Here is a 25,713-nt window from a genome sequence, read left to right as displayed (position 1 = left end):
AATGGTAAACTAATAACAATCTGTCATATCTGATGGAAAGTTATCAAAGTAATGTCACAGGGCAAATTCTCCTAAATATCAAAACCGTGAGATCTAAGGAAACAAATTTACTAATGCCAAAACCAAATTATTCAACACTTTCTCAACAAGCACCCCAAGAAAACATTCACACAACCAAAAAAAATCGAATCAACTTTCCTTACTCAACATTATTATCTGCCAGAACAATTGTCCTTCCCTCACTGAGAAATCCATTTTAGATCTATACCCAACAAAAGCAACAATGTCGCACCTAGGTAAATGTAAAATCCATAATCAAAACCCAGCTTCAATCCCATACTTTCTACAAGATAATTCTCTACCAAAATCAAAATCCAAAATCTCAATTTTGATTTATACAAACCAACCAACTCAAATCAGCCAATGAGAACAAATACTGCATATATATTGATCATCTACATGTATACCCTGCTATTTGACATTAATCACAAACATGGTATGATTAACACTTTCTCACCAAAAGAAAATTAAAGCTGCACTGTTACTTTTTCTCTGTATAACGGGAAAATTTAATCAACAATTCATTTGGTTTATCAAAAGTCTACTACACCCCATAATAGTAACTGCAACTGATTTTAGTTATCAATGAATGAAACCAGTATTCACCTAGGATTCAAACATAAGTTATCTATGACATACTGTGGTTCATTTATTCTAAATTCCTAAATGTACAGAGTAATAAAAATACAGTAATCAATCCTATTTCATAAAATCTATTGCAGACATTATTGACACCAAAATTTCAAGTCCTTTTGTGAATACCCTAAGGACCTCCCTACCTTCCCTTATAAATGCAACACCTCTTCACCTAATATTAAGACAATAGGAGGATTCAGTTGAATTTAAGTGTTCAGATATTCTGCAAGATGTTTTATTTATAATATTTAATAAGTATAGGTAAAAGGGACCTTTTCCATCAAAACAAAGTCAGAAAAATATTGTATCACTCATGCTGAATTTTGAGGCAAAAGGCATTTTGTTTTAAAAGTTCATTAAAATCTCACAGCAAATTAAACATTCTATTATTACCCACTGGTTAACCTATTTTGTAAGATGTTTCAAGAAAGCATAAAATAGCATTTTAACTGGACAACCATCTTTTAAAGCACAAATTTCCACAACTTTGTAAAAAGACAAATATTAACCAAGTAAAACATTTTCCAGTACACCATTTCCATTTTACCAGCTTTATTCAGTACACTTTACTGCTGGGCAACTGTAAAGGTCAAAGTGTTATTTAAGGCGACACCGAGTATTTAATGAAGCTTCAGCTTAAAAAAAAAAAGCCCAAACTGAGAAATTTTAAAGTGTTAGAAATTTTATTAAAGTTAACATTCCACAAGATCATACTCATACAGATCAAACTGCAAAAGATTCCAGGCATACAAACTATCATCTGTTAATGTGCCATCTTTCTTCTCCAAATGTCAAAAATGTTCTTAATGATACAAAGTCTCTAGAAAGTCAAATTCACTGTCCATTTGTGCTGGGTAAGAAACCTATATCTTCATTCATTTCATGAAATCCATGTTAAAAGAACCCTGTCTTGGTTGTATATTATCACAGCACTCTTGTATTAATCCATTTTTCTCAATTCCCCATAGTGGACTGCCATCTTGATTTCTCAGTGGTAGGGTCCATTTGAGACTCTTCAAGCTGACTGGGTGCTTGATGAAAACATTAAAAGAAAAAAAATGCTGTTGGAATATCAATAATCTTATTCCTTCAGAGAACATCCACCCACCTTGAAGATACTCTTACCATACACAAAGCTTTAATAATTTTATAACCGCTTTAAACTATAAAACTATTATATTAAAGTTGTATGTGCTGCACATACTTCTCAATAAGAGAATCATGGCAAAACTGCACACCAGTAACAAAGTTCTTTTACTGTCACAGATACACAGTAACCATAAAAATGTGGCAGTGAAGAGTCAAATTTTTAATAGTTAAATGTAATGTTGTTATACTGTCTACATGAGAAGTGAAAACAAAAATTCAAATTCAAAAATTCTGGAAGGCTAAATTACAGCAACACTATGGATTCTAAATCTCAATGCAGAAAACTTTCCAAGCTTCTTCAAATAAAACTAAATATGGAAAAGAATCTTAAAGGATTAAAAAAAAACCAAAGCAGTGGATCATAGCAGTTTTTCAGTCCAACAGATCTTAATTAATTTTGCATAGATAACACAAATGGCCAATATAGATGTCACCATCTTTAGCTACACATACGAAAATGCAGGAAATAGGTAGCCACTAGAAAACAAAATGATCAGAAATGCAAAATATTTCCCTGCCTTATTTCATATTTGCCATAAAATGCTATCAGATTTCAAATTCAATACAAATATTCTCATTGCAAAAACATCAAATGTTCCTCATTGTTTTAAAAAAATTCATTGCTTAAATAATTTGAAGTAAGGAGATTAAAGGAAGCCAGGATATTTTACCATTAAATAAATGGTCCTGATTCATCACGATAAAACATAATTAGAAAAATAAGTTTTAACCCTGGTCTTCTTTATAAATTTTGCAGCTCTCCAACTAAATTTATAGCAATGAAGTCTGAGTGACTGACTAGGAGATTATTAAATATAAGGACATTTTTTGCTCATTAGATAGTTAGTACCTTGATTCCAAAACTACAATGAGGATTTGTCTATTATATACAATACAAAAATCTACTTAATAAACCATTTGATTAACCAAGAGACACCACCACTCATTAAAAAAAATACTGAAAATGAGCATCACAACATCAGTAATAAGCATCAAACGAAAGCTATTCCTCCCAAAACATTTTTTGCCGATTTCTCTCCAGCCTAAAAGGAGAACTAAAAATAACTCATTTATTCCCCATATCAGTAAAATATCTTCCACTTGTTCACTCCTTACAATTAAGGGACATATTTCTATATAGAAGTATAAAAATAAAAACACCATCATTCCTCTTGCAGAGTTAATTATAAACCAATTTCTCCCCATCTCTACTGTTACAATGCAGGATCAATCTCTCAATGAGTTGGGAATGTAAATACTATTATGATGAACGGTGACATTAATGCATTCATATCAAGCTAGTCATTTCAATGGCTATAGGTGCACTTTATTCAATCTAGTACATTAAGTGATAAACTCCGTGCTTTATATTCTTCTGCCACAAGAGGTAAAAAACTCATCGCAGACACTGTAAGAAATTTCTTTTTAAAACGACATTTTAAAAAAAAATTTCAAAAGAAAGCCAAATGATATTAAAACCATATCAAAACTAATTAATAAAATGCACCAGCTTGTGTGGCAAAAATAGAGACTAAAAAATACTAGCATATTGGTCGTGCTATCACATACACTGTCATATATTTAACATGGTAAAAAAAAAAAAAGGCGGGGGGAGGAGAAGAAAAAGAATGCTACAAGAAAGCCATGATCAATCTGCACTCCTATAAAGCCAATGAAAACCCAGAAGTAAGAATTCTGTTAATAAGCAAAAGTGCTCAAATATCAAAGCACCTAAAAGAACAGTAAAGGATTTAGGAATAAAATCCATTTATTTTCATGGAATTCCAATTTCTTGCAAAAATTAAATTTGCAAATAAGCAGAGTTAAAAAGTGAAAAAGAAAGCAGGCATGAGTTCTCTGACCCTGGAAATTTTCTGGGTAACAAAATCCAGTTCTTCATCTGTAACAGTAGTACCTACCTTACGTGGCAGTAGTAGTGAGGATTAAATGAGTTAGTACATTTATAGCTTTTACATTACCCGGTATATAGAAGGACCTCAATAAATAGACCTCCAATATACCACAGTAACCAAAGTACCTGAGGACCTACAAACTAACCTTAATGAATCAAAATAATTTATATTCCAGTGGCCATGATATCTCTGAAAGCTCTAGGATCATGGGGTCAACTTGTAAAAGACAAAACACTTTCTGCTTTAAAGAGCATTTCATTTTGCATTAAAATAAGATCAGTACAGAAAACTGAGTAGGGTTTAGTATCTAAGCCCTACTACTCCACATCTTTCCAGATTTGTGAATTACTGGAAACATACTGCAGAGATGATGGTTTGATCTAGAATTCCATCATCAAACATACAAGCTTCAAGCTAATATTATGAAAAGTTAGGAGAATTTTTCCACTATGATGTTCACTATTTTATACCTCCTTTTTTTAAGAACAAATTGCTTGTTCTAAGATAATTTCCAAGAAGAAAAAACTTCTATGGTAAGAAGGTGATAAGTACCTGCTACTGCTTAAAATCCCCAAATACTATACATCCAGAAATTAAAAACATAAAATTGAGCAAGGAGGTCTTAAATTCTAATTCAGTAAATTTGTTCAAAAAAACACTGGGATATTGTAAAATAAGTTGTTATTTGAAATGCAAGCAAGTGATTCATTACTGGATGTGTTTAACAGGGGTTCAATTTCCTTACCTCTACTTCCCAGCAAACCCCCATTTTAATAGCAACAAAAAATGTGCGGGACAGGGAAAGAGTACAAGGAAAAAGATTAATGACTCTTAATTTTTTAAACAAGTGGCTCTAATAAATACTACAATTTGTTACTGTAAAACCAGTGGGACAAATGGGTACAAAATTACAATAAGAAGCAGAAATTGATGCTTACATGATGATCATTCTCATCGTGTAATTAAGCTTCTTGGTACTTATGACAATTTCAATCTTCGTATTGTCTTTAAATTTGAAAACATTTAATACTGACTTCACATATTTTGTCTTATTACCAAAAAAGCTTGACTCCTCAACAGGATTAAAACTTATTAACAAGTCTGGGTCCTAAATAAAGTGGGCATAAAAACTAACTACAAAAAACCCAGCCAGCTGTTCACAACATTGCTAAACTATGTTGTTCAACTATGCTAAGAAAGAGTCATCTTACTTAAGGTTTTTACAATCAAATCAAATCTTCCCCATTATCCCATTTTAGTTTAAAACTTGACTACATGTCCATGAAAGATTGAAAGTTGTGGTTTCTTGTAACTTTTACTGAGTCAAAGTTTTGGCATTCAAGCATATCTAAAAATTAGTATTTAAAGCATTATAAATAATGAATTTCACTTTTTACTAGATTAGACCCAAAACACTAGTTGATAATGTTTAATAGCAAGTATATACAATAAATCAACAAGTATTTATTGAGCATCCACTATGTGCCAGGCAATCATTTTAAAATATAAGGCATGAAGTCAATAAATTACACTACATTAGTAAAGTTTTCATCTCTGCTCTCACCATCCCCCATCGAAAAAAAAAAAAAATATTCACTATTTTACAGGCTCTAGTAGCCATTTATACAATAGAAGTTGAAGTAGCAATTAGAAGCAAAGATTATCATCTAGAATCTAGATTCCCGAATGTGATTCAAAAAATTACTTTTATGAAACAACTACTAAATAATTATCATACCTAAAAAGTTCTGTCAATAATAAATGCTTTTGAGAATTCATCCAAATCCATTTCTACAGTCTTGCCACTAACTCTTTCCCACTATTTCTCAGATGGGGAATTAGAAATTCCACAGTAGTAGTAGTAACCAAACCTTCTAATATCAAGGCAAAACCCCAGTATGAAGAAAAACTTTTTGTTGGCCTTTCAAGTTTAAGGAAAGCTCATAATTACTTCATTTATTTGAATTACTAACAATGAAATCCATTAAAAGTATGCTCTATTACCAAGAGAACCTAAGGGCTTCTGAGTTACACATGTGAAGTTGACAAAAAGGAAGGATCCAGGGAAAGAGTACGCAAGGTTGCCTAACAGGAAAAAATACTAAGCATTTTATAGGGTTTGTGGCCATTAGCTATAGCTACTCTCAACTCTGTAGCCAGAGTTGGAAAGCAAACACAGATAATGTGTAAATGAAAGCGCATACCTGTGTTCCAATAAAATTTTACTTATAAAAATAGGGGGGAGTTTACCAACACCCAGATCTAGGGTGCAGGGTTTTGTGGGTTTTTTGGCCACACAGCGCATGCGCGATCTTAGTTCCCCTACCAGGGATCGAACCCATGCTCCCTGCAGTGGAAGCGTGGAGTCTTGACCGCTGGACCACCAGGGAAGTCCTAGGGTGCAGTATTAAAAGCATGTTCAAATGTAGGGTTTTTTCCATTTTAACTCTGCCTGAGCTTAAGTAAAAAAAAGTAGAAAATAATAAAATGTTGGAGTAAATTAATGTGCAAGATTTTAATAATAAACTTCATATACATCTAACCATGCTGATTTATTTTTGTACTGCTTTGAGCCTCACTAAATCCCTCTATATTTTTACAGACTCTGACTCAGTTACTCAAAATTTCTGAAGTCATATTTAAAATTAAAAAACAAATTAAACATGTAAATTGAGGAAAACTTACTAAATAAATTCTTCACCAACATCTATTTTCGTTTTACTGGCCCCTTAGATAATTCAGCCTCAGGATTCATATTTCTGTAGAAATCAAAAAGAATATAATTGTATGTACAGAAAAAGAAAAAAACAGATTTATTTGGAAACTTCAACATCTTAACAGGATCACTAGCCAGAAGACCGAGACATACATGTATTTATAAATACAGTCCAAGCAGAAAATCAAAAGTTCTGATCCAGAGGATCTTAAGTTTGGCTGTTCACAGGGCTCACCTGTAGAATAAAGTTACTATAAAAGCACGTTATGTCTCAGGCCCCAAGAACTTCCTACGTAAAAATCTGGGCTCCCTAACAGGCAGTCATGGTTGCAAAACAGCTGTTTAACAGAGTCAACATCACTCCTTCCTTAACAGTACAGAACTATTTTATCTCTTGGTCCTTCAGCTAATCTGCTTTCCAGACTTCTAAAGGAAAGCTTCCATTACCAACCTGGCAAGGCCATGTTTCTCACTCTTCAATATTACTATATTATTTCATAATATCATGTACTTTAATCAACTCTATTCTAGGATAGAAACCTTAAGCATAATTTCAAATTTTTTTCTCTACTAATTGTATTGACCTACACAACACTAACCCTTTCTAAAATATGTGCGTGATAAAAATTACTTTTTATCTGGTTACTGATAACCATTACTTTTCACTGGTTAGACTGAAATACCTCATAAACATGGAAGATGTTTCCTGTATCTCAAATAAATTGAATACAGGTATATACTTTTTCCAGTCACTCCTGTGCCAAAGTATGATTATAATAATCACAATAATAGGTAGAACTACCCAAAAAGCTTTGTTCAAAAGTTCAATATTAAAGTGTATCAATTTAAGGATTTTTAGAAAGCAAAAGTTTAGGATTTAAGCTAAAACTAAGCTACCTAAATGCTTTTTCCATGACCAAGGTTTCCAATTTTTCAAATTATAAAGCAAGTTCCTGAGTATCTTACCAAATTTAAATCCCTTTAATCGTTTTGACTAGTCATAGGCCAAGAAATAGTAAGATCTGCTTCAAGATTTCTTTCAAGAGCAAGGTGCTAAAATATCCTCCCAACAAGTTGATAAAATGAAGCAATTTACAAGAAACACAGCATTATTAAGCTTCCAAATTTAATCTGATCTTATAAAGGAGACAGTTACACCGAACAATGACAAAACCTAAATCAGTCAAGTAAAATAAATTGATTTAACCCCTAAGAGAAGGGCAGAAATGACTTAAGGAATCCCCCCGAAAGAAATGTCTGAGGGAAACCCATCACATTAGTCTGACAACACGCTTATAAAAAGGCTACCTACCAGTACAAGTATGTGGCTCGGGGTGCTCACTGCATCAAAACCAGAGGACTTGGATCACACTTTGCACCACCACAAAAATTACTGACACCAATGTAATCTACCACTCGATCTCCTTACCAAAAATTGACAAAGTAGTACTCTGCCTTCCTTTAAAGGGGGGTAAGCCAAGTTCACCTTAAGCAGATTACAAAAGTTGATAATTTTGCTCATACTCCTATCTTTAATATTTTGCAGTATCGAGGATCCTCATTTAGTATGAAATTATAGGTATAATATAAATAACAACTTTGATTGCTGCTCATTTTATAATAAAAGGCAAAGACGACTTTAGTCAAGTCTTAATATTATCATTACTAGCCCATTTGTGCTTTTCTTAGATTTGGTTTTGTCACCTTTTAAAGTCCTGAAAACAATTTTTACATTTTAATTAAGAATAAAATCCGAGAGCACTGTGAAATATAAGAAACCACCCACAAAAATAAGGTACTAGTGATAAAGTCATTAACAATCATAAGAAAACTCTGTCACAACTCATAAAGCATTAAAGTTAAGCAAAATATTTAGCTTGATAACCTAAATTAAAATGATTTTGACTACCATGTAATACACACATTAGGATATAATTGCTTTTTGGGAAATATTCAATTTCAAATAAGTGGTATAATTTCAAAAAACAAAGATTGTTTTCCAAAACACTGGATTATCTAGCTGTACACAATGTATAAATAAAACCGTTGTAGGAAACATGTTACTTGAAAGTTATGTAAACAATCAAATCGCATAGTTTTTATTTATAAAGTCCAGAATATCCCTGAATTTAAGTTGTAAAAGTTAATTATATGCAGAAGTAAGTCAATTTGAAAATTAGAAGTTTGTACTGGCCCGCTCAATCTGGAAGGGAAAGGCAGTGGGTAAAATGAGGATATTTATCTTTGAAATATAGATTTCTTAAGGGAAATTATATAGCTTAGTCAAGCATGTAAGCTATAAATCATCATTTATACTCACAATGGTCAGCTGCAAATGTTACATTAAATACACTAATCTTTAAATTATTTAATAAAATAATTAGGAAAAAAAAATCAAAACAATGCTTTCACTGCAGCATTCTAAATCTTTGTTTTTTAAACACAATTTCACACCTTAACTGCTTTTTAAGATCAACTTTCCATTATGCCTGCATTTATACTATTTATTAATATTTTAGAACACCTAAAATTAGGAAAGTCAGGTACACTATCGCCCAGGTTTCATGTTATTCAAATAACTTCAACAAAGAAATAACATCCATGATTTGCAATGCAAAAATTACAAAAACTACTTTACAGTTTAAGAGAACTAGACACTCTATTTTTACCACACAATTCAGGAGCAAAAATGTATCTTAAGAAATTGGAAACTCCAAATACTTTATACAAATTAGGAGACTAAGGTCCACAGTGAATAAATCGTCTAGATTACAGGGCTAATTTACATTAGAAGCTGGGTCTCCTGACTGCTGAATCACAGTTATATTTTCCACTCTATCACACACCTCTCATTAATGCAGAAGATGGAGATGCCCTCAAATTAACATTTCTCCCCTTATGCCTCTCAACAAAGAAGAAAATCAGAGGAGAAAAGGTAAAATAATTGCTTGTCCGCAGTCCAAATTTTTAAATAATCAAGAAACTGAACAGTAAACGAAACTTGAAAGAAAATTTATATTCAAAATTACCTATTCCACATAATCCAACCTCTTATTATGTCGTAGTTCATGAAAACCTTTTGTTAACTACGGGGCATGGCTTCTTTCATTTCTGTGGAACTCCAGGGAATTTTTTAAACAGTTATTACCAATAATAACAAACGCAATGCAAGCCAATCACCAACTTGATCAGGTGACTTTTATGATTCAAGAATTCAAAATGCTAAAATAAAAACAAATATTTAAGTATTTATCACTTCAGTTCTTAAGCAGAAAATAGTAGTAAACTAAACAATGTATTTATGAAATACAGTAATTTAAAACAACAGTATCTTCAGTTATATTTGCCCCCATGTGTCCATTATTTCTGTCCACCAAATATACTGCCAATTTTACAGGCTTGGCTCAGCAGCAGATTTCAAAACACTGACTCTAAATATTATCATGAAGGTCGAAGTACATGTAGGTCTTTTTAAAATGTGACTTATAATCCTTTATCTTGTTGGTGATAAAAAGAAAACTACACTCCATTACATTAACTTAGAAGTTACTACAACACTTAAGTTATTTTTATAATTATTAATACTTGACTAAAAAAGATACAAATTTTCATTTAACATTTCTAATCTTCTTTAACCATTCGTTTTTTATTCTATGGGTTCAAATTACGCCTTTGGTAGGCCATTATAAATTACTGCCAATTTATACTTAAACTTAGGTTAAACTTCACATACATTTGTGTCTTAAGAGGCCCAATTCTCAATTTTTATAACAGTGCCCAGCCTCATCTGAATGCCAACCTAATATCCTATCATTTACAAAGAGGAAACCCTAACCTTGGCATTTTTACGTTAAATGACCTTGGGATGAAAGACGTCTTAACTTTTTTATATGTTACATCTTTAAAACATTGTTAAAGGTCTAACATTTGGTTTTCTTTTGTACACTATAATAAACACAAATCTGATCAAACTGCAAAAGGGCTGAAAAGCAAAAAAAGCTAAAGCAAAAGCAATAAAAATATTACCTTTATCACCTATTTGAATCAACAGAATAAGCCAACACCAACGATGAATTTTCCACAAAAATTACAAGGACAAAGGTAAACCTGCCCTTACATTAATTAATTGTTTATTTGGCTATTTTTAAAACTTCCCAAGGTATCTCATTATATATTTCCTCTGATAAATCCCTTCCTAATAGACACTGCTTGACAGTAACTTCCCCTTTCAGTGTTAAGAGTAAGAAGTAATTCCTGAAAATTCTGTATATATTTTTCTCATTCATGTATCTAATTTTAAGATGTCAAAATACCATACACATATTGAAATTATTTCTTCCTTTTATGCTTTAAAAAGACTACGCTATAGATTAGAAGTCTCTTTAGTCACATTCTAGTTTCCTATAACTTATTTTTGCACCTGTATGGAAAAAAGACTCATAAAAACAGGTAAAATGAGTATTTTAAATCCTTTACATAATAACTAGAATATGAGAGGGTCTATTAAGTTTTTGAAATATACTTCTTTTAGGATAAATCATAAGATCTGCAAATACAAAATTCTAGGCCATTTCTAAAACGTAATCTGCATCACCAAAAAAATGGCTAAAGAATGTACATTTCAGATTGTAAAGATACGTAATTCTTATGACTCAACTACTGATTTAACCATAATTCTAAACCATTTAATTGAAAAATACTGAATGTCTCACTACTGATGTAAATTACACGTATCAACTATTTTAACATTAACACAGGACTGCTTTGATGTAAGGTAAAGAATTTGATGGGTTTTTTCTTATCCCGTTTTCGAGATAAGGTCTACAGTTTATGTCGCACTGACAAACTTTAGTGATATTCTTCTGTTGGTAGCTATTAGATTTCAGATGTTGCATAAAAACATTTACTTACTTGCTATATAAAATACAGACTATCGCAAAGATTTCCTTTATCCTCAAGGATAAAATTCCACGGTCTCAGTCTTCAAAATGGCATACCTTTTGGGGGAAAAAAAACAATATTCTAAACAATTTATTGATGGAACCACCAATAGCCAAATACTAATATGTGTTTTAAAACTTTTTATTACATAGAAGAAAAAATAAAATCTATGCTCACAAAACCTGATTTTTAAAGCATTCTTTCCTAAAATCCATTAGTATGAATAGCAACTAGCTTAAATTTCCCAAAAAATTTATTTCTTTAAATATTTAAAAGATTTAAATTGTTTGCATAGTATATTAAATAGCAAGAAAGAAAAAGCATATCTTTGGTTTATGGTTTTCCTCAAAGTATAATATTTTTTCTTGTTCCCAAAACTAAACAAAGGCTTAAAGGACCTTCAGTATTTTAAACTATTCAAAAGGCACATTAAGTTACAATGGCTATGCAGATACACTTTTCATACAATGAAAAGGTTTAAAGACCTTGTAAAATTATTTCAGATACTTACTCATAATCACTATTCACTAAAAACATATATTATCAAAAAAAATAAAAACCTAATAAGTTTACTTTTATGTCAAAGTAATAAAAATTTACCCACTCTTACCTCAAATAAGAGCTGTATTTGTTCAGAACCATCATCAACCAAATATAATTTTAATCTTGTAAGTTACCTTTAAAAAAAAAAAGGAAGATGATTATCAATGTTTTGATTTTTAAACACTTCTTGGCCAAAGTTTCACTGTGATGAAACAATGAGAAAATATTCCAGACAACGATCATTGGACAAATTCAAGAAATGGCTCATCGACACGCTACCTGTAAATTTTAAGGGCGCAGTTATTTATCTTAATATCTATCAGTCTTTATTTTCCTCATCTTTTGGTTGTATGAACAAACACTAGAGATTAAGGCATTGAGATTAAAAACAAAAAATTCACATCTTTGGACAGATTTAAGATTATGACCTTGTTTTCATTTTTATTCTTCTTTTGATGGCAAGCAATACACGAAAACAAAGGAAAAGTTTACCATTTTTAAAGACTGAAATCAACTTAAAATTTTCTTTTTACCATCTAGAAATACCTTTTACAATTATGAGCAATTAAAAATTAACTCCTCCAGGAGAAATTAGTGAAGTTAAAATGGCCACTGGTTACTTTAAATTTTTAAACCACAAGTTATTTGATCCCACCAAGTGGGATATTAGCTTTGTCTTTAAAGCAAATCTAAAACATGTAGTATCTATGTCCTTTATTCAATTTCAAACTGGGGTCTAGAACATTTTCAGTCTCTCCCTTCCCCCATTTCTCATGTAAAAAGACCTTATGAGGTTAAACTGCTAGCAATTATTCTGCATTTCGCTATTCAAAAAAACTAGATTCAGAATATTAATTTCAAACGACTTGCAGTGCTCAAAAATTTCAGAAATGTTGATTTGAAAAACCAAATTGTTACTTAAACACCAAGAGTCTCTAAAATCAAGATATGCGCAACTGATGTAACGTGTAGCACTATATGAATGCTATTAGGAAAATAAAACAATGTCACTGACAAAAATATCCTCAGAAACACAGTCCATTACACCAGTATCTTTGATTTTATAAGTACTACGTAAATCTGCCCAACACTATTTTTACGTAGATCTGCACCTCTACAACACCAGAGCTACCGCAGGATGAAGACAAATATATTCTAAAATACACAAAGGTTTGTTCATTTGTGGTTTGTTCTTCAAATCACTAAACTCAAATTCCCTCTCAGACAATTTTTTTAAATTCCTAGACTATACAGAGGACTCTACAAGTTTTTTAAAAACCAAAATACACTATTAAAATACTGTTCCGTTTTGAGCATATCTGAATTTTTATGCATGCAACAAATGCAACAAATATGGCTCCTCTTCATCGCCCATTACCGAGCAGTCCTACTTTAATATTTACACTACGAGAAAGTAACTTCACAAAGAGATTTGGTGTCAGAATATTCCTTTGTAAAAGTTCTGTCGACCGTGGCTTGTGATAATACACATTATTTTTTTAAATCATCAAATGATGAACTTAAACTTTTAAAAGTCTAGGAACTAACCCAAGTATGGTCTAACATTCAGGTGTGATAAGTTACAGATAACGGCTCCTTATGATCTTTTTAAAAGTAACGAACAGTAGATTTAATCATTGTTCAAACATCAGAATGTCAAATAATCTTGGCGTAATTACTCAGTAAAATAAACTACCTTAATCAAACGTCATCGTCTAGCACCGTAATTAAAATCTATTTCCATTAAACAGCCTTGACGACATAGTAAACTCGTCTTCGTAATTTCTGAAATACCAGAAGCACTCCTCCAACTTGCATTTTTAAAAGACAACCTTAACATCAATAAAGGTTTGAACAAGCAGCAAGTACCTTCTCATCTGCAACACTGCAGCCGTTTTCAAAATCGGCTTTGAAAGAGTTAAAAGCCAACACCCAAAAGGAAAAAAAAAAACAAGTTTTATTTTTGTTGAAACGTAGTCAGGGTTCCATTGTTCTTTTAAATTCGAAAACGAAGATGAGTTCCCACCTCACCGGAAAGGGGTTAAAAAGCTCCCCCGTCGGACAACCTGAAAAGGATTTTTCTTTTTTTTTTTACCCTAAATATCAAAATAACTCACCAGGACAGAAAGGGGCTCTCCTCGCGCAGTCCCCTTCAGGCTCCCGCCCGCGGTCACCGCCGCCGCCCCTTTCCCGGCGGGGCCGGTCCCGGCAACGAGGCCACCCCCCGCCCGGTCTTCAGCAGGGCCCCCGCGCCCCCAGCCCCGGGCCCCGCGGCGCTTCCCGCCCGGAGAGCCAGAGAGCGGCGCCTATGGGGCCGCTAGGGGAGAGCCGGCCGGCGAGGCCCGGCCCGCCGCCCCCTCCTGCTCGCGCGCTCAAGGACATTTTGCTTTTCCTCCCAAGGACAAAGGACAATAAAAGGAGCCGGGGAGCCACTCACCAGGTCCGAGCGCCGCGGTCGGCACCTCCTGGTCGCCCGCACCCGAGTCCCACGCCGGGCCGCCCGCCCGAGCCTCCCGTCCGTACCGGGTCGAGCCGCCCGGGCCCCGGGGAGCCTCCGCGGCCGCTGCCGCAGCGGCGCTTTCCGCGTCGTGGGCCCGGCCGCCCCGGGCGCCTCTGCCGCGGGCTCCGACCCCGGCGCGCGGCCCGCCTCGCCCCAGCCGCGGCCGCTTCGCTCCCGCGGGCCTGCGGGCCGCCCGGGCGCAAGTCCCCGCCAGCCGGCGGGCCCCGCGGCCGCGGCGGAACGCCTGACAGCTCGAGGTGCTGCTGCTTCTCCGGCCATCTTGTGCCGTGTGTGTGTGGTGTCTCTCTCCCGTCTCCTCTCTCGGCTTTACTCCCTCCTCCTCCTCCCCCCCCGGCCCTCCTCCCCCCCGCCCCACACACCACACAACATGGCCTCTTTGCTGCGGCGGCAGCTGCTGCGACGGCAGCAACCTCCGCCGCGTTCCTGCCCGCTCCCCTCCCCCATCCTCCCCGCCTCCCGCCCGCAGCCCCAGGTCACAGTACGCATGCGCACTACCGCCCGCCCGCCGCGGCCATTGGTTCTGCGAGCTTCCTTCCACCCTTTCCCGGGAGCGGCCCCACGCACGCTCGCAGGCGTCTTCCTCCCGCCTAACAACAACCACTTCAATACTATTGGCTAATTCTGACCCCACCCCTTCAGCTGAGTCCCCGCGGATAGGCTGGTCTTAATGCCATTCACCTTCCGTAGGTGTTTCTGGTTTTCTTGAGGGATCCCAGCTGGCGATTGGCTGGTGATGGAACCTTTGGGTTTAGAGCTGGGCTGTTGCTTTGCGCCTCGCAGTGCGGACCCCTCGGGGAAGGCTAGGGGGTTCCTGGAGCGGGGTAGGCCAGGCCAGTATTATTAGTACAGTGCCCTAGAGATAAGGGCTTCGCCCCTGGAAAAAGCTTGGAATTCGGTGTTTTCGACTTCAGATTTTTGTCTTCTTTTTTTAAAAAAAAGGAAAATGATTGACAGGATGACGAGCAAACAAGATGCAGGTTCATAGCCCTTGGGCAAGCAGCCATATCTGAGGAGCTATAGAACTCAAGATTTTTCTTCTAAACAACCAGTCCTTCCCTAAGGGTCACAGAGTTTGGGCCAGTTTTTTTAAACCAGCGCATCCCCCTAGCCCAATATCCGAATTGAAATGCCACTTATTTGAGGGTTTGTAAGCTTCTTGTTGCCTGTTTATGAGAGGCAGGCTATTAGTATGTCCGGTGTCCATCGGCATTATGAATCAGTATCTCATAATCCTGGTTGGGCCAGATTCCACCCTTTAGGGAGTGTTTGTTAAAGGGATAGTTTGAACCTGAACAATCATAGTCTACCTGCCAACCACCTTCTCCCAGAGAATCAGGCAAAACAAGCTTCGCTTCTTTTAAGCAAATCTCACCTTTTTTCTGTTGTTTTCATTACTTCTTCCTACTTCAATCTAGAAGCAACTCTTGGCAGACCAAGGAATAACTGAAAACAACCTTCCTGAAATGGATGGGAAAAGAAAAAGTGGCTCTCTCCCAATGCCAGCATTTTAGAAATCTTGCTCCTTTTGGGACCTGGTAAAAAAGAAAGGAACGCTAGATGCTCTTAGTCTTAACGGATTTATTTGAGGGAAGGAGTCTTGGGGAAAGGTGAGCAACTCTGAAATTCTCTTGAGACCCTGTTCTTGGATTAGAATAAGAGAATGTTAAATACTCATGAGGCCTAGGAACTAGGTCTGGCCCCTTCTTTTCAAAATGACACAGTTGTTAATTAACTTGATTCAATACGGCATCAGCTACTTCGGGCAGAACTAGAACTAGAACCCAAGTCTCCTGACTCATAGATCTTGGGTTCTCTCTATGCAGACTGACCATCCTCCTTAGCAATATAATTTGAGCTTCAAGTGGACACACAAAAAGAATGCTTCTTGAATTGAAATTAAACTTTCTCCATTTAACTTCCAAGAGAATTCCCTTACACAATGTAGCTTTGAACATTGTAGACCTGCAACAGGCTGTTTTCTCTGAAACAGCCCCACCCTGAACCCTTTTTCCTCATTCTTCCTGATGTGTTCTTGCTATGCTATTGTTCACCCCCTCTTTTCCCTTCCTATCACTACCTGAAATCCATCTATGATTCTGCTTGTCCAGATTCATCACCAAGTACCTCTATGCCAGCAAAACTGGCCTGAACAGGTCTTTATTAAAAATAGGTATGGCTAAAAAGAAATAATAATAATAGGTATGGCTGAAAAACATTGAGTTAGGTATGCGCCAGGCATTGTTCTAAGCCCTCATTGGTGGTTAACTCAGGTCATCACGCAACACCCCTGTGAGAGACTATTATTATCTCTGTGTATTATCTCTATTAGGAAGCTGAGGCACAAGGAGTTTAACTTGCCCAGGTTCACACTGCTAAGAAGTATTAGAACCAGGATGGAACCCAGTTGTCTGACTCCAGAACCGTTCCTTTCTGCCTCTTCCTTTTTTTTTTTTTGCGAAGACCTCCCCCTTGCCAGATAGGTTCAGTTGGATCTCCTGTTGTGGGGAGCTGTCTGATTTGCCAGCTGCTCCCTCCCCGACTTCGCTGAAGTGCTTCACCTTCAGAATCAGGCCTCCCTCCAATTGGGGAATATCAGACCCATACTAACTTAATCCCCAGACCTGGGTCCCACCCGATTGCCGTCAACCTCCTGGCATGCCACCTGGGAACCATCTATCTAGCTCTCTTGTTTTACTCCTTGTCTGATTGCGGGCCCCACAGTTCAACTGTGGAGTGACTCCCCTTTAAGAGATACACTTTGGGTGTCTTAGAGAAAACAGCTTTCTTCTCCCAAGCTTACATCCCACACAGCGCCTTCTTCAGAGAACGCCATTCTCTGCCACATTGAAACTTTTTTCCCTATCACACATGACAGTCATAATTTCTTTTGTCACATCTACACCATGTCTTTAGCCATCCTCGTTAAACCTAGACTAGCTCCATCCTAAATAAAAATAAATAAAAAGCACCTGACACCTGGCGGACCACATTCTATCTCCACCACAGTTCTTTTTCATGCTAAGTGATCTGCCAATGAACCGAGAGGAGATCCCTCCCTCCCCCAGTCTCCGCTGGGTCCTATTACTGCTGTCTCTTTACCAGCGAAAATGAAGAGCACAGCCCTTAGCCTTGACTTAGAGGAAAGGTCTCTGCATGTGTGTGCTCTGAGTAGTTTTTTTTTTTTAAGATCTTTTTGATGTGGATCATTTTTAAAGTCTTTATTGAATTTGTTACAATACTGCTTCTGTTTTCTGTTTTGGCTTTTTGGCCACAAGGCTTGAGGGATCCCAGCTCTCCGACTAGGGATCGAACCCACCCACCCCCCGCCGGCTGCCCCGCCCTCGACCCCCGCATTGGAAGGCGCAGTCTCAACCACTGGACCGCCAGGGAGGTCCCACTCTGAGTATTTCTGTTCCTATTTAATCGTGCCCAAAAGAAAACCTGGATGGGCAGAGAATATTTCTGGAAGGATACTAGAATCTGTTTACATGTCTCACCTCTGAGGAGACCTCAGTGGAGGCTGGAGAATCGGGTGAGAAGGGCACTTTTCACTCTATACCGCTTTGTGACTTTTGAATTTTGAGCCATGGGAATGTATTACCTTTTTAATGAAGAAAGAAAGAAAAGAAAAAACATAAACTAAATCTCCTAAGCTAAAAGCTGACACTCATTAGGTAACTTTAAAAATTTTTTATTGTGTCATTTGCTACACTAAACACCTTTAATTTTTTTTTTTTTTGAAATAAAGGTCACACAACACTCAGTACCTACAGGGATGTGAACGGCCCCCGAAATGTCCCCGGTTGATGGTAAGGATCTCTGGTACATAAAATGGGCAGCAGCTCCCATCTCCCATGCACTGTGGCCTCACACACTGCAGAACAGAGCTTCCTGCCGTGCTCCCTGCTTCCCTGCAGCTCCCCAGGTCTGTTTCCCGTTTCTGTCCTCCTCTCCTCCTGTAGTAATTAAAGAAGAGCGAGCAGGATATGCTTTCCTCCCTGTTTCCTGTCCTAAGTGTCCACCTTTGCCTAGGGTGTCTCCCTGAGAGGTTCAGCCCAACGCATCGCGGAGGCTCAGCCGAAACCCAGGATGACCTTGACTCAAGTCAGAGACACAGTTTTCAAATACAGGCCTTTTCAGATGCCAGCAGCTCTGCTCCTGCTCTTTGCCGTTTCTCTTGCTGCTCATGCTCACATGACTTACATGCAGCCTCTCTCTTATTTCTGGATACACCCTGCTCCTTCTTCACACAGGGCAGTCTTTCTTTCTTTTTCCCAGGGTACATCACACACAGGGTTGAAACTCATTGGATACTCAAAATATTTCCAAACAGAGTTATTGAGTTTCTTCCATGTTCCAGGTACTATTTTAGAAGCTGGGGATGCTACGTGGACTGAGGTGTCTGCTCTTGTGGAGCTTATATTCTAATGGGGCAGAAGACCATACATAAGAAAATACCAGGTAGTGATAAGTGCTATGATGATGAAGGCCTAATTTCAGGTTGAGTGGTCAGGGAAGGCCTCTCTGAGGAGGTGACATTTAAGTTAAAGCAGGAAGGACACAAAGGAGGCAGCTATGTGTATATGTGCCTGCCAGTTCCAGGCTAAAGGTGGCAGATGGTATGCATGCAACTAATTTTGCTCCATCCCAAAACTTCACTAAACAGACTTCTTTTCCCTTTCTTTCTCCCTTCCTTCCTTCCTTCCTTCCTTTCTTTCTTTTCATAAACTCATTAGGAAAGGAAAGCAAGAGAAAAGAGCAACACAATTTCAGAAGCTGGAAAATAGATGGATGAATAGTAACTTAAAATTTAGCAGGCCTAGACAATATAAAACTCTTAGAGGAAAACATAGGCAGAACACTCTATGACATAAATCACAGCAAGATCCTTTTTGAACCACCTCCTAGAGAAATGGAAATAAAAACACAAATAAACAAATGGGACCTAATGAAACAAAAGCTTTTGCACAGCAAAGGAAACCATAAACAAGACAACCCTCAGAATGGGAGAAAATATTTGCAAATGAAGCAACCGACAAAGGATTAATCTCCAAAATATACAAGCAGCTCATGCAGCTCAATATCAAAAAAACAAACAACCCAATCCCAAAATGGGCAGAAGCCTTAAATAGACATTTCTCCAAAGAAGATATAAAGATTGCCAACAAACACATGAAAGGATACTCAACATCACTAATCATTAGAGAAATGCAAATCAAAACTACAATGAGATGTCATCTCACACCAGTCAGAATGGCCATCATCAAAAAATCTACAAACAGTAAATGCTGGAGAGGGTGTGGAGAAAATGGAACCCTCTTGCACTGTTGGTGGGAAGGTAAATTGATACAGCCACTATGGAGAACAGTATGGACGTTCCTTAAAAAACTAAAACTAGAACTACCAGGGGCTTGCCTGGTGGCGCAGTGGTTGAGAGTCCGCCTGCCGATGCAGGGGGCACAGGTTCGTGCCCCGGTCCGGGAAGATCCCACGTGCCGTGGAGCGGCTGGGCCCATGAGCCATGGTCGCTGAGCCTGGGCGTCTGGAGCCTGTGCTCTGCAACGGGAGAGGCCACAACAGTGAGAGGCCCGCGTACCGCAAAAAAAAAAAAAAAATAGAACTACCATATGACCCAGCAATCCCACTACTGGGCATATACCCTGAGAAAACCATAATTCAAAAAGAGACATATACCACAATGTTCATTGCAGCACTATTTACAATAGCCAGGACATGGAAGCAACCTAAGTGTCCATCGACAGAGGAATGGATAAAGAAGATGTGGCACATATATACAATGGAATATTACTCAGCCATAAAAAGAAACGAAATTGAGTTATTTATAGTGATGTGGATGGGCTTAGAGCCCGTCATACAGAGTGAAGTAAGTCAGAAAGAGAAAAACAAATACCTTATGCTAACACATGTATATGGAATCTAAAAAAAAAAAAAAAAAAATCGTTCTGATGAACCTAGGGTCAGGACAGGAATAAAGACACAGACATAGAAAATGGACCTGAGGACACAGGCAGGGGGAAGGGCAAGCTGGGACGAAGTGAGAGAGTAGCACTGACGTATATACACTACCAAATGTAAAATAGCTAGTGGGAAGCAGCTGCATAGCACAGGGAGATCAGCTCAGTGCTTTGTGACCACCCTAGAGGGGTGGGATAGGGAGGGTGGGAGGGAGACGCAAGAGAGGAGAGATATGGGGATATATGTATATGTATAGCTGATTCATTTTGTTATACAGCAGAAACTAACACAACATTGTAAAGCAATTATACTCCAATAAAGATGTTAAAAATAAAATTTTAAAAAAGTGTACAACTCAGGAAAAAAAAAAATTTAGCAGGCCTGAGAAAGCTGAGATCCAACCTGACTTACACTCAGAAGGCTCAGAAACCAGAACTGGGGACCACTGGGACTGAGGGTGGAGGGGAAGGCTAAAATAAGGAGAGCTGAGTGAAAGCAGTTTGAGAAGCAGTTAGATCCCACATCCCATCCCTGATCCCAGCAGAAGATTGGAGATTTATTCTGCAAGGACAGTCTCTGGTCTGAAGGATGTCAGGCACACGGAGAGCATAGGTACCACACTGGAGATGGGGGGATCCAGAGGCCAGATGCACAGCAAATTCGGCAACTCCAATTGTCTTGCCCCATTTGGCTCTTAGGATGCTGGCAATGTGACATTCACCTTTCAATCGGAGATTGGAAGACTTTTTCTTTTTTTTTTTTTTTTTTTGCAGTACGCAGGCCTCTCACTGCCGTGGCCTCTCCCGCTGCGGAGCACAGGCTCCGGACGCGCAGGCTCAGAAGCCATGGCTCACGGGCCAAGCCGCTCCGTGGCATGTGGGATCTTCCCGGACCGGGGCACGAACCCATGTCCCCCTGCATCGGCAGGCGGACTCTCAACCACTGTGCCACCAGGGAAGCCTGGAAGACTCTTTTTGAGGAATCTACTCAGTCTATGAGGAAGGCCCACAGGCTCTGCCACGGGGGCACCTTCTAACTCCTAACATGGTCCAACCAGGTCACCCTTCAGTGACACTCAGGATCAATGTATCAGACACCTTTTGTGCACTGCCCCTAATTCTCTAGGCCTCACCTCTTACTCTACCCAGAGTTGCAGCCACTGTTCCATCAAGTTCCGTACAGCTTCCCAGAGCAAGTGGGATAGTTAGTTTCATGTGTCAATTTGACTGACCACAGGTTGCCCAGATATTAACTATTATTTCTAGGTGTGACTGTGAGGGTATTTCTGGATGAGATTAGCATTTGAATTGGTAGACTGAGTAGAGCAGATATTGGGCTTCACCCAATCTGTTGAGAGACTGAGTAGAACAAAAAAGGCAGAAGAAGAGAGAATTCAGTCTCTCCACCTTAGAGTTTTTGAGCTGGGTCAGTGGTCTTCTCCTACACTCAGACTGAAACATACACCATTGGCTCTCCTGGTTCTCAGGCCTTTGGACTTGGACTACAACTACACAATTGGCTCTTCTGGTCTCCAGTTTGCAGATGGCAGATCATGGGACTTCTCAGCATAATCACATGAGCCAATTCCTTATAATATCTATATCTACACCTATCTCCTCCCTGAATCTTGCTTTCTGTCCCAAAGCAGCTTTAACGTCTATGTGGGTCTGCAGAACCACTCAGTATCAGCATTCAGGCCTGTGAACCCAGAAATTCAGGGACGATAACATCTGTGGGGCTACCTTTGAGGACAAAGTCTTCCCTCTTTCATCCCCTGAGTGGACAGTTCTGATACACATCCCACAAGACTCAGGATATCCCATGGACTGCAGCACCAGTCACTGCAGCGATGGCCAGCTGGATGACATATCTACACTTATACTGGCTTTCTCTCTGCTTTTTTCCCTTCCACTGTCCCTCATTTCTGCTTCTTTGGATCACTTCCTAAATGAGCTTCCTTTGTGTAATTCTTGGACTCTGCTTTGGGAGAAACGTTGGCTAAGACACAACAAGGCCCAATACCACACTCAGAGCTTCCAAACAGCCTTTTAATCTGTGCTCTTAATCAGGAATAAATGGTTAATGGCAAACAACTAAAGAAAACTTCTCACATGAAAGATAAAGACCAAAACCAACAGGGAAAAAAATAATAATAACCTGAAGGAAAAACAGACGGTGAAGGGAAAAGACATCAAAAAATAAAATTTCTTAATCATCATTAGTATTTCAAAAAGAAAAGAGATGACATTGCATCCATGAAACAAGGAAAGAAATAATTCAAAGAACTCTTGGAAATCGAAAACATTATGACAGAAATGGAAAACTCAATAGAAAGAATAATAAAATTGGAGGAAACTCACAGAAAACAAAGCGTAAAGGACAGAGATGGACACTAGTAGAGAAAATTAGAGGATAAGTCATGTAGGTTCAACATTTGAATAATAGAAACTCCAGAAAAAGAAAACAAAGATAAGGAATTGGAAAGAATTATCGACTAAATAGTTCAAGATTTCCCAGACTTGAAGGACACAATTTCCAGATGGAAAGGCTGATCAACAAACAAGACCAACAGATGAATTACACACACTGAGGCCCATCATTGTGAAATTCCAAAACATAGGAGGCAAAGAAAAGATTCTACAAGCTTCAAGGGGGAAAAAAGCCACATACAAAGGACCAGGAATCAACAGCTTCAGGCTTCTCAGTAACATCACTGGAATCAAGAAGATAGTGGGGCTTCCCTGGTGGCGCAGTGGTTGGGAGTCCGCCTGTCGATGCAGGAGACACGGGTTCGTGCCCCGGTCCGGGAGGATCCCACATGCTGCGGGGCGGCTGGGCCCGTGAGCCATGGCCGCTGGGCCTGCGCGTTTGGAGCCTGTGCTCCGCAACGGGAGAGGCCACAACAGTGACAGGCCCGCGTACCACAAAAAGAAAAGAAGATAGTGAAGCAACATCTTTAAAATGCTGAGGGAAAATGAATTTCAACTTAAAATTCTATACTTAGCCAAATCATCTAGTAAATAGGAGGATAGGAGGAAGACAATTTTCATGCAAAATTTCAAAAACTTTCACCTCTCATGCATGCTTTCTCAAGGAGCTATTGGAAAACGGATTCCACAAGGGAGCAAACCAAGAAAGAGGAAGTCATAAGATAGAGGACAGAGGAGATTTATTGCAAAAGGCAGGCAAACAGAATCCTTGGGTGGATGGTACAGGGAGATTCCAGGCTGTGCTCCAGACGGCCACCAGTCAGAACTGGAGCAGTGTAACCCAAGAGACAGACATGACGATGGCTTCATCCGGATGCTGCCTGCCATTGTTCATAACCAGGTGAACCTGACCCAGATGCTAATCTGTACATGACCTATCTTGGACCATGTATTGATAAAGTTCCTCTCTCCTCTGTAAGGCTTGCCACCTAGACCAGCTGAAGGCTTATTTCTTCCCCCACAGACATGGTCTGCTTTGATCTACTCCTAGGCTGAGGTGAGAAGCAGATAAAAAGAGAGCAGCATACTCCCCAACCACATAACTGCCACACGTCTCACACCTGCCTCCTACGCTTGTCCTACCAATCCTCCGACTATGCTGCCACCATGTCTTCTCCAGGGTTCACTCATGACATTGCCTAGGAGAGGTTCTGGTAACTTGCCAGGGAAGCCGCAGTCAGACTACAACCTGCAGACCGTTTTCTTTGTCTTCTCCTGGGAGCCTTCATCTAACTCTGGCAATATCTCATGATAGCTAGGTGTGTGCTTGCAACCAGATTTTCAAAATTTAATGACAACTGTTCAGGGAGACATATCTAGGTGGGTTTTTTCAAAACTATATTTTAAAAAGAAAGAGAATGATTAACTCAAATGAAGTCAAAACTCAGGAGAATGGGTAACCTCTGGCAGGGAGAGGGAACAATCATGAATGAGTACAGGTAAGCCATCAGGACTCTCCCCACCTCTCAGCTCTGCCCTCTACTCTGTCGGCTTCTTTCAGGAAGGCCCTTCCCACGTGGTGGCAAAATGACCACCAGGAAATCAAGTCTTTTTCCTAAACCTTCTATTGACCTCTGCACAAAAATCTCTTAGCATGTTTGATGATTGGCTCAGCCTGTGTCACATGCCCATCTCTGAAGCAGTGGCTGGCTGGCCAGATCTGTCATTGCTCTGGAGTTCTGAGATGGGCGCCACAAACTTGTGAGGGGGAAATAAAATCGAGTTGCTACTACCAAAAGGAGGAGGAATGGATTCTGAACCAGCAAACCATGAGATGTCATTATAAAAAATACTGTGCAAACACTGCCTTCCTCCCCAGGTTTGTGTGGCCAAAATGATAGGGAACAGATACCCACTGTAAGAATCTGGGTCATGTTTTATTTTTGGCAGGGGGAGTTTTTCAGTAGGGGAGAGTTCATGTATTTTTATTGCTCTGAATACCAGCTAACCTGTCCAAGGTTAGCTGTCCACATTTATAACAAGTTCTGTTTTTTACTTTAAAAAATTTTTTTACTGGAGTATAGTTGATTTACAATGTTGTGTTAGTTTCAGGTGTACAGCAAAGTGAATCAGCTATATGTATACATATATCCACTCCTTTTTAGATTCTATTCCCACATAGGTCATTGCAGAGTATTGAGTAGAGTTCCTTGTGCTATACAGTAGGTTCTTATTAGTTATCTTTTTTTTTTTTTTTTTGCGCTACGTGGGCCCCTCACTGCTGTGGCCTCTCCCGTCGCAGAGCACAGGCTCCAGACACGCAGGCTCAGCGGCCATGGCTCACAGGCCCAGCCGCTCCACAGCATGTGGGATCTTCCCGGACCGGAGCACGAACCCGTGTCCCCTGCATCGGCAGGCGGACTCTCAACCACTGCGCCACCAGGGAAGCCCAGTTATCCATTTTATATATAGTAGTGTGTATATGTCAATCCCAGTCTCCCAATTTATCCCTCTTCCCACCTTTCCCCCTTGGTAACCATAAGCTTGTTTTTACACCTGTGACTCTATTTCTGTTTTGTAAATAGGTTCATTTATATCATTTTTTTTAGATTCGACATATAAGCAATATCATATTTGATATGAAAGAAAGATATTTGTCTTTGTCTGACTTACTTCACTCAGTATGACAATCTCTAGGTCCATCCATATTGCTGCAAATGGCATTATTTTGTTCTTTTTAATGGCTGAGTAATATTCCATTGTATATATGTACCACAGTTTCTTTATCCATTCCTCCATTGATGGACATTTAGCTTGCTTCCATGTCCT

At 38.7% G+C, this 25,713-nt stretch overlaps 1 protein-coding gene across 5 annotated transcripts; it reads right to left on the bottom strand.

Annotated features, from left to right (window-relative positions):
- Positions 1–1,334: 1,334 nt before the first annotated feature.
- On the bottom strand, positions 1,335–14,768 carry LOC132596826 (serine/arginine repetitive matrix protein 3-like). Of its 5 annotated transcripts, XM_070044856.1 has the most exons (6): positions 14,396–14,768; positions 12,026–12,092; positions 11,386–11,471; positions 9,504–9,696; positions 6,444–6,517; positions 1,335–1,727 (listed from the first exon to the last, which is right to left on the bottom strand). In XM_070044856.1, exons 1-2 carry the CDS (start codon positions 14,735–14,737, stop codon positions 12,060–12,062), a joined length of 375 nt encoding a protein of 124 aa, XP_069900957.1. In that variant the 5' UTR covers positions 14,738–14,768; the 3' UTR covers positions 1,335–1,727; positions 6,444–6,517; positions 9,504–9,696; positions 11,386–11,471; positions 12,026–12,059. The 5 variants fall into 5 exon arrangements, 3 of the variants coding, with proteins under 3 accessions (XP_069900957.1, XP_069900956.1, XP_069900958.1); XR_009562881.2 differs by lacking the exons at positions 9,504–9,696; positions 14,396–14,768 and adding an exon at positions 14,076–14,178; XR_011377232.1 differs by lacking the exons at positions 9,504–9,696; positions 14,396–14,768 and adding an exon at positions 13,828–13,900.
- Positions 14,769–25,713: the final 10,945 nt, after the last annotated feature.

The sequence above is a fragment of the Globicephala melas genome, chromosome 2 (assembly GCF_963455315.2).
Source record: "Globicephala melas chromosome 2, mGloMel1.2, whole genome shotgun sequence".
Lineage (NCBI taxonomy): Eukaryota > Metazoa > Chordata > Mammalia > Artiodactyla > Delphinidae > Globicephala > Globicephala melas.
The sequence above is the reverse complement of the archived record's forward strand: the minus strand, read 5'-3'. Positions and strand labels throughout refer to the sequence as shown.

Bases quoted from the DNA above. Each gene is read 5' to 3' on its own strand.
- LOC132596826 (XM_070044856.1), bottom strand. From the start codon at position 14,737: ATGGCCGGAGAAGCAGCAGCACCTCGAGCTGTCAGGCGTTCCGCCGCG. The intron at 12,093-14,395 runs GTGAGTGGCTCC...TTTTTTTTAAAG, and splicing joins GACCGCGGCGCTCGGACCTG to GTAACTTACAAGATTAAAAT.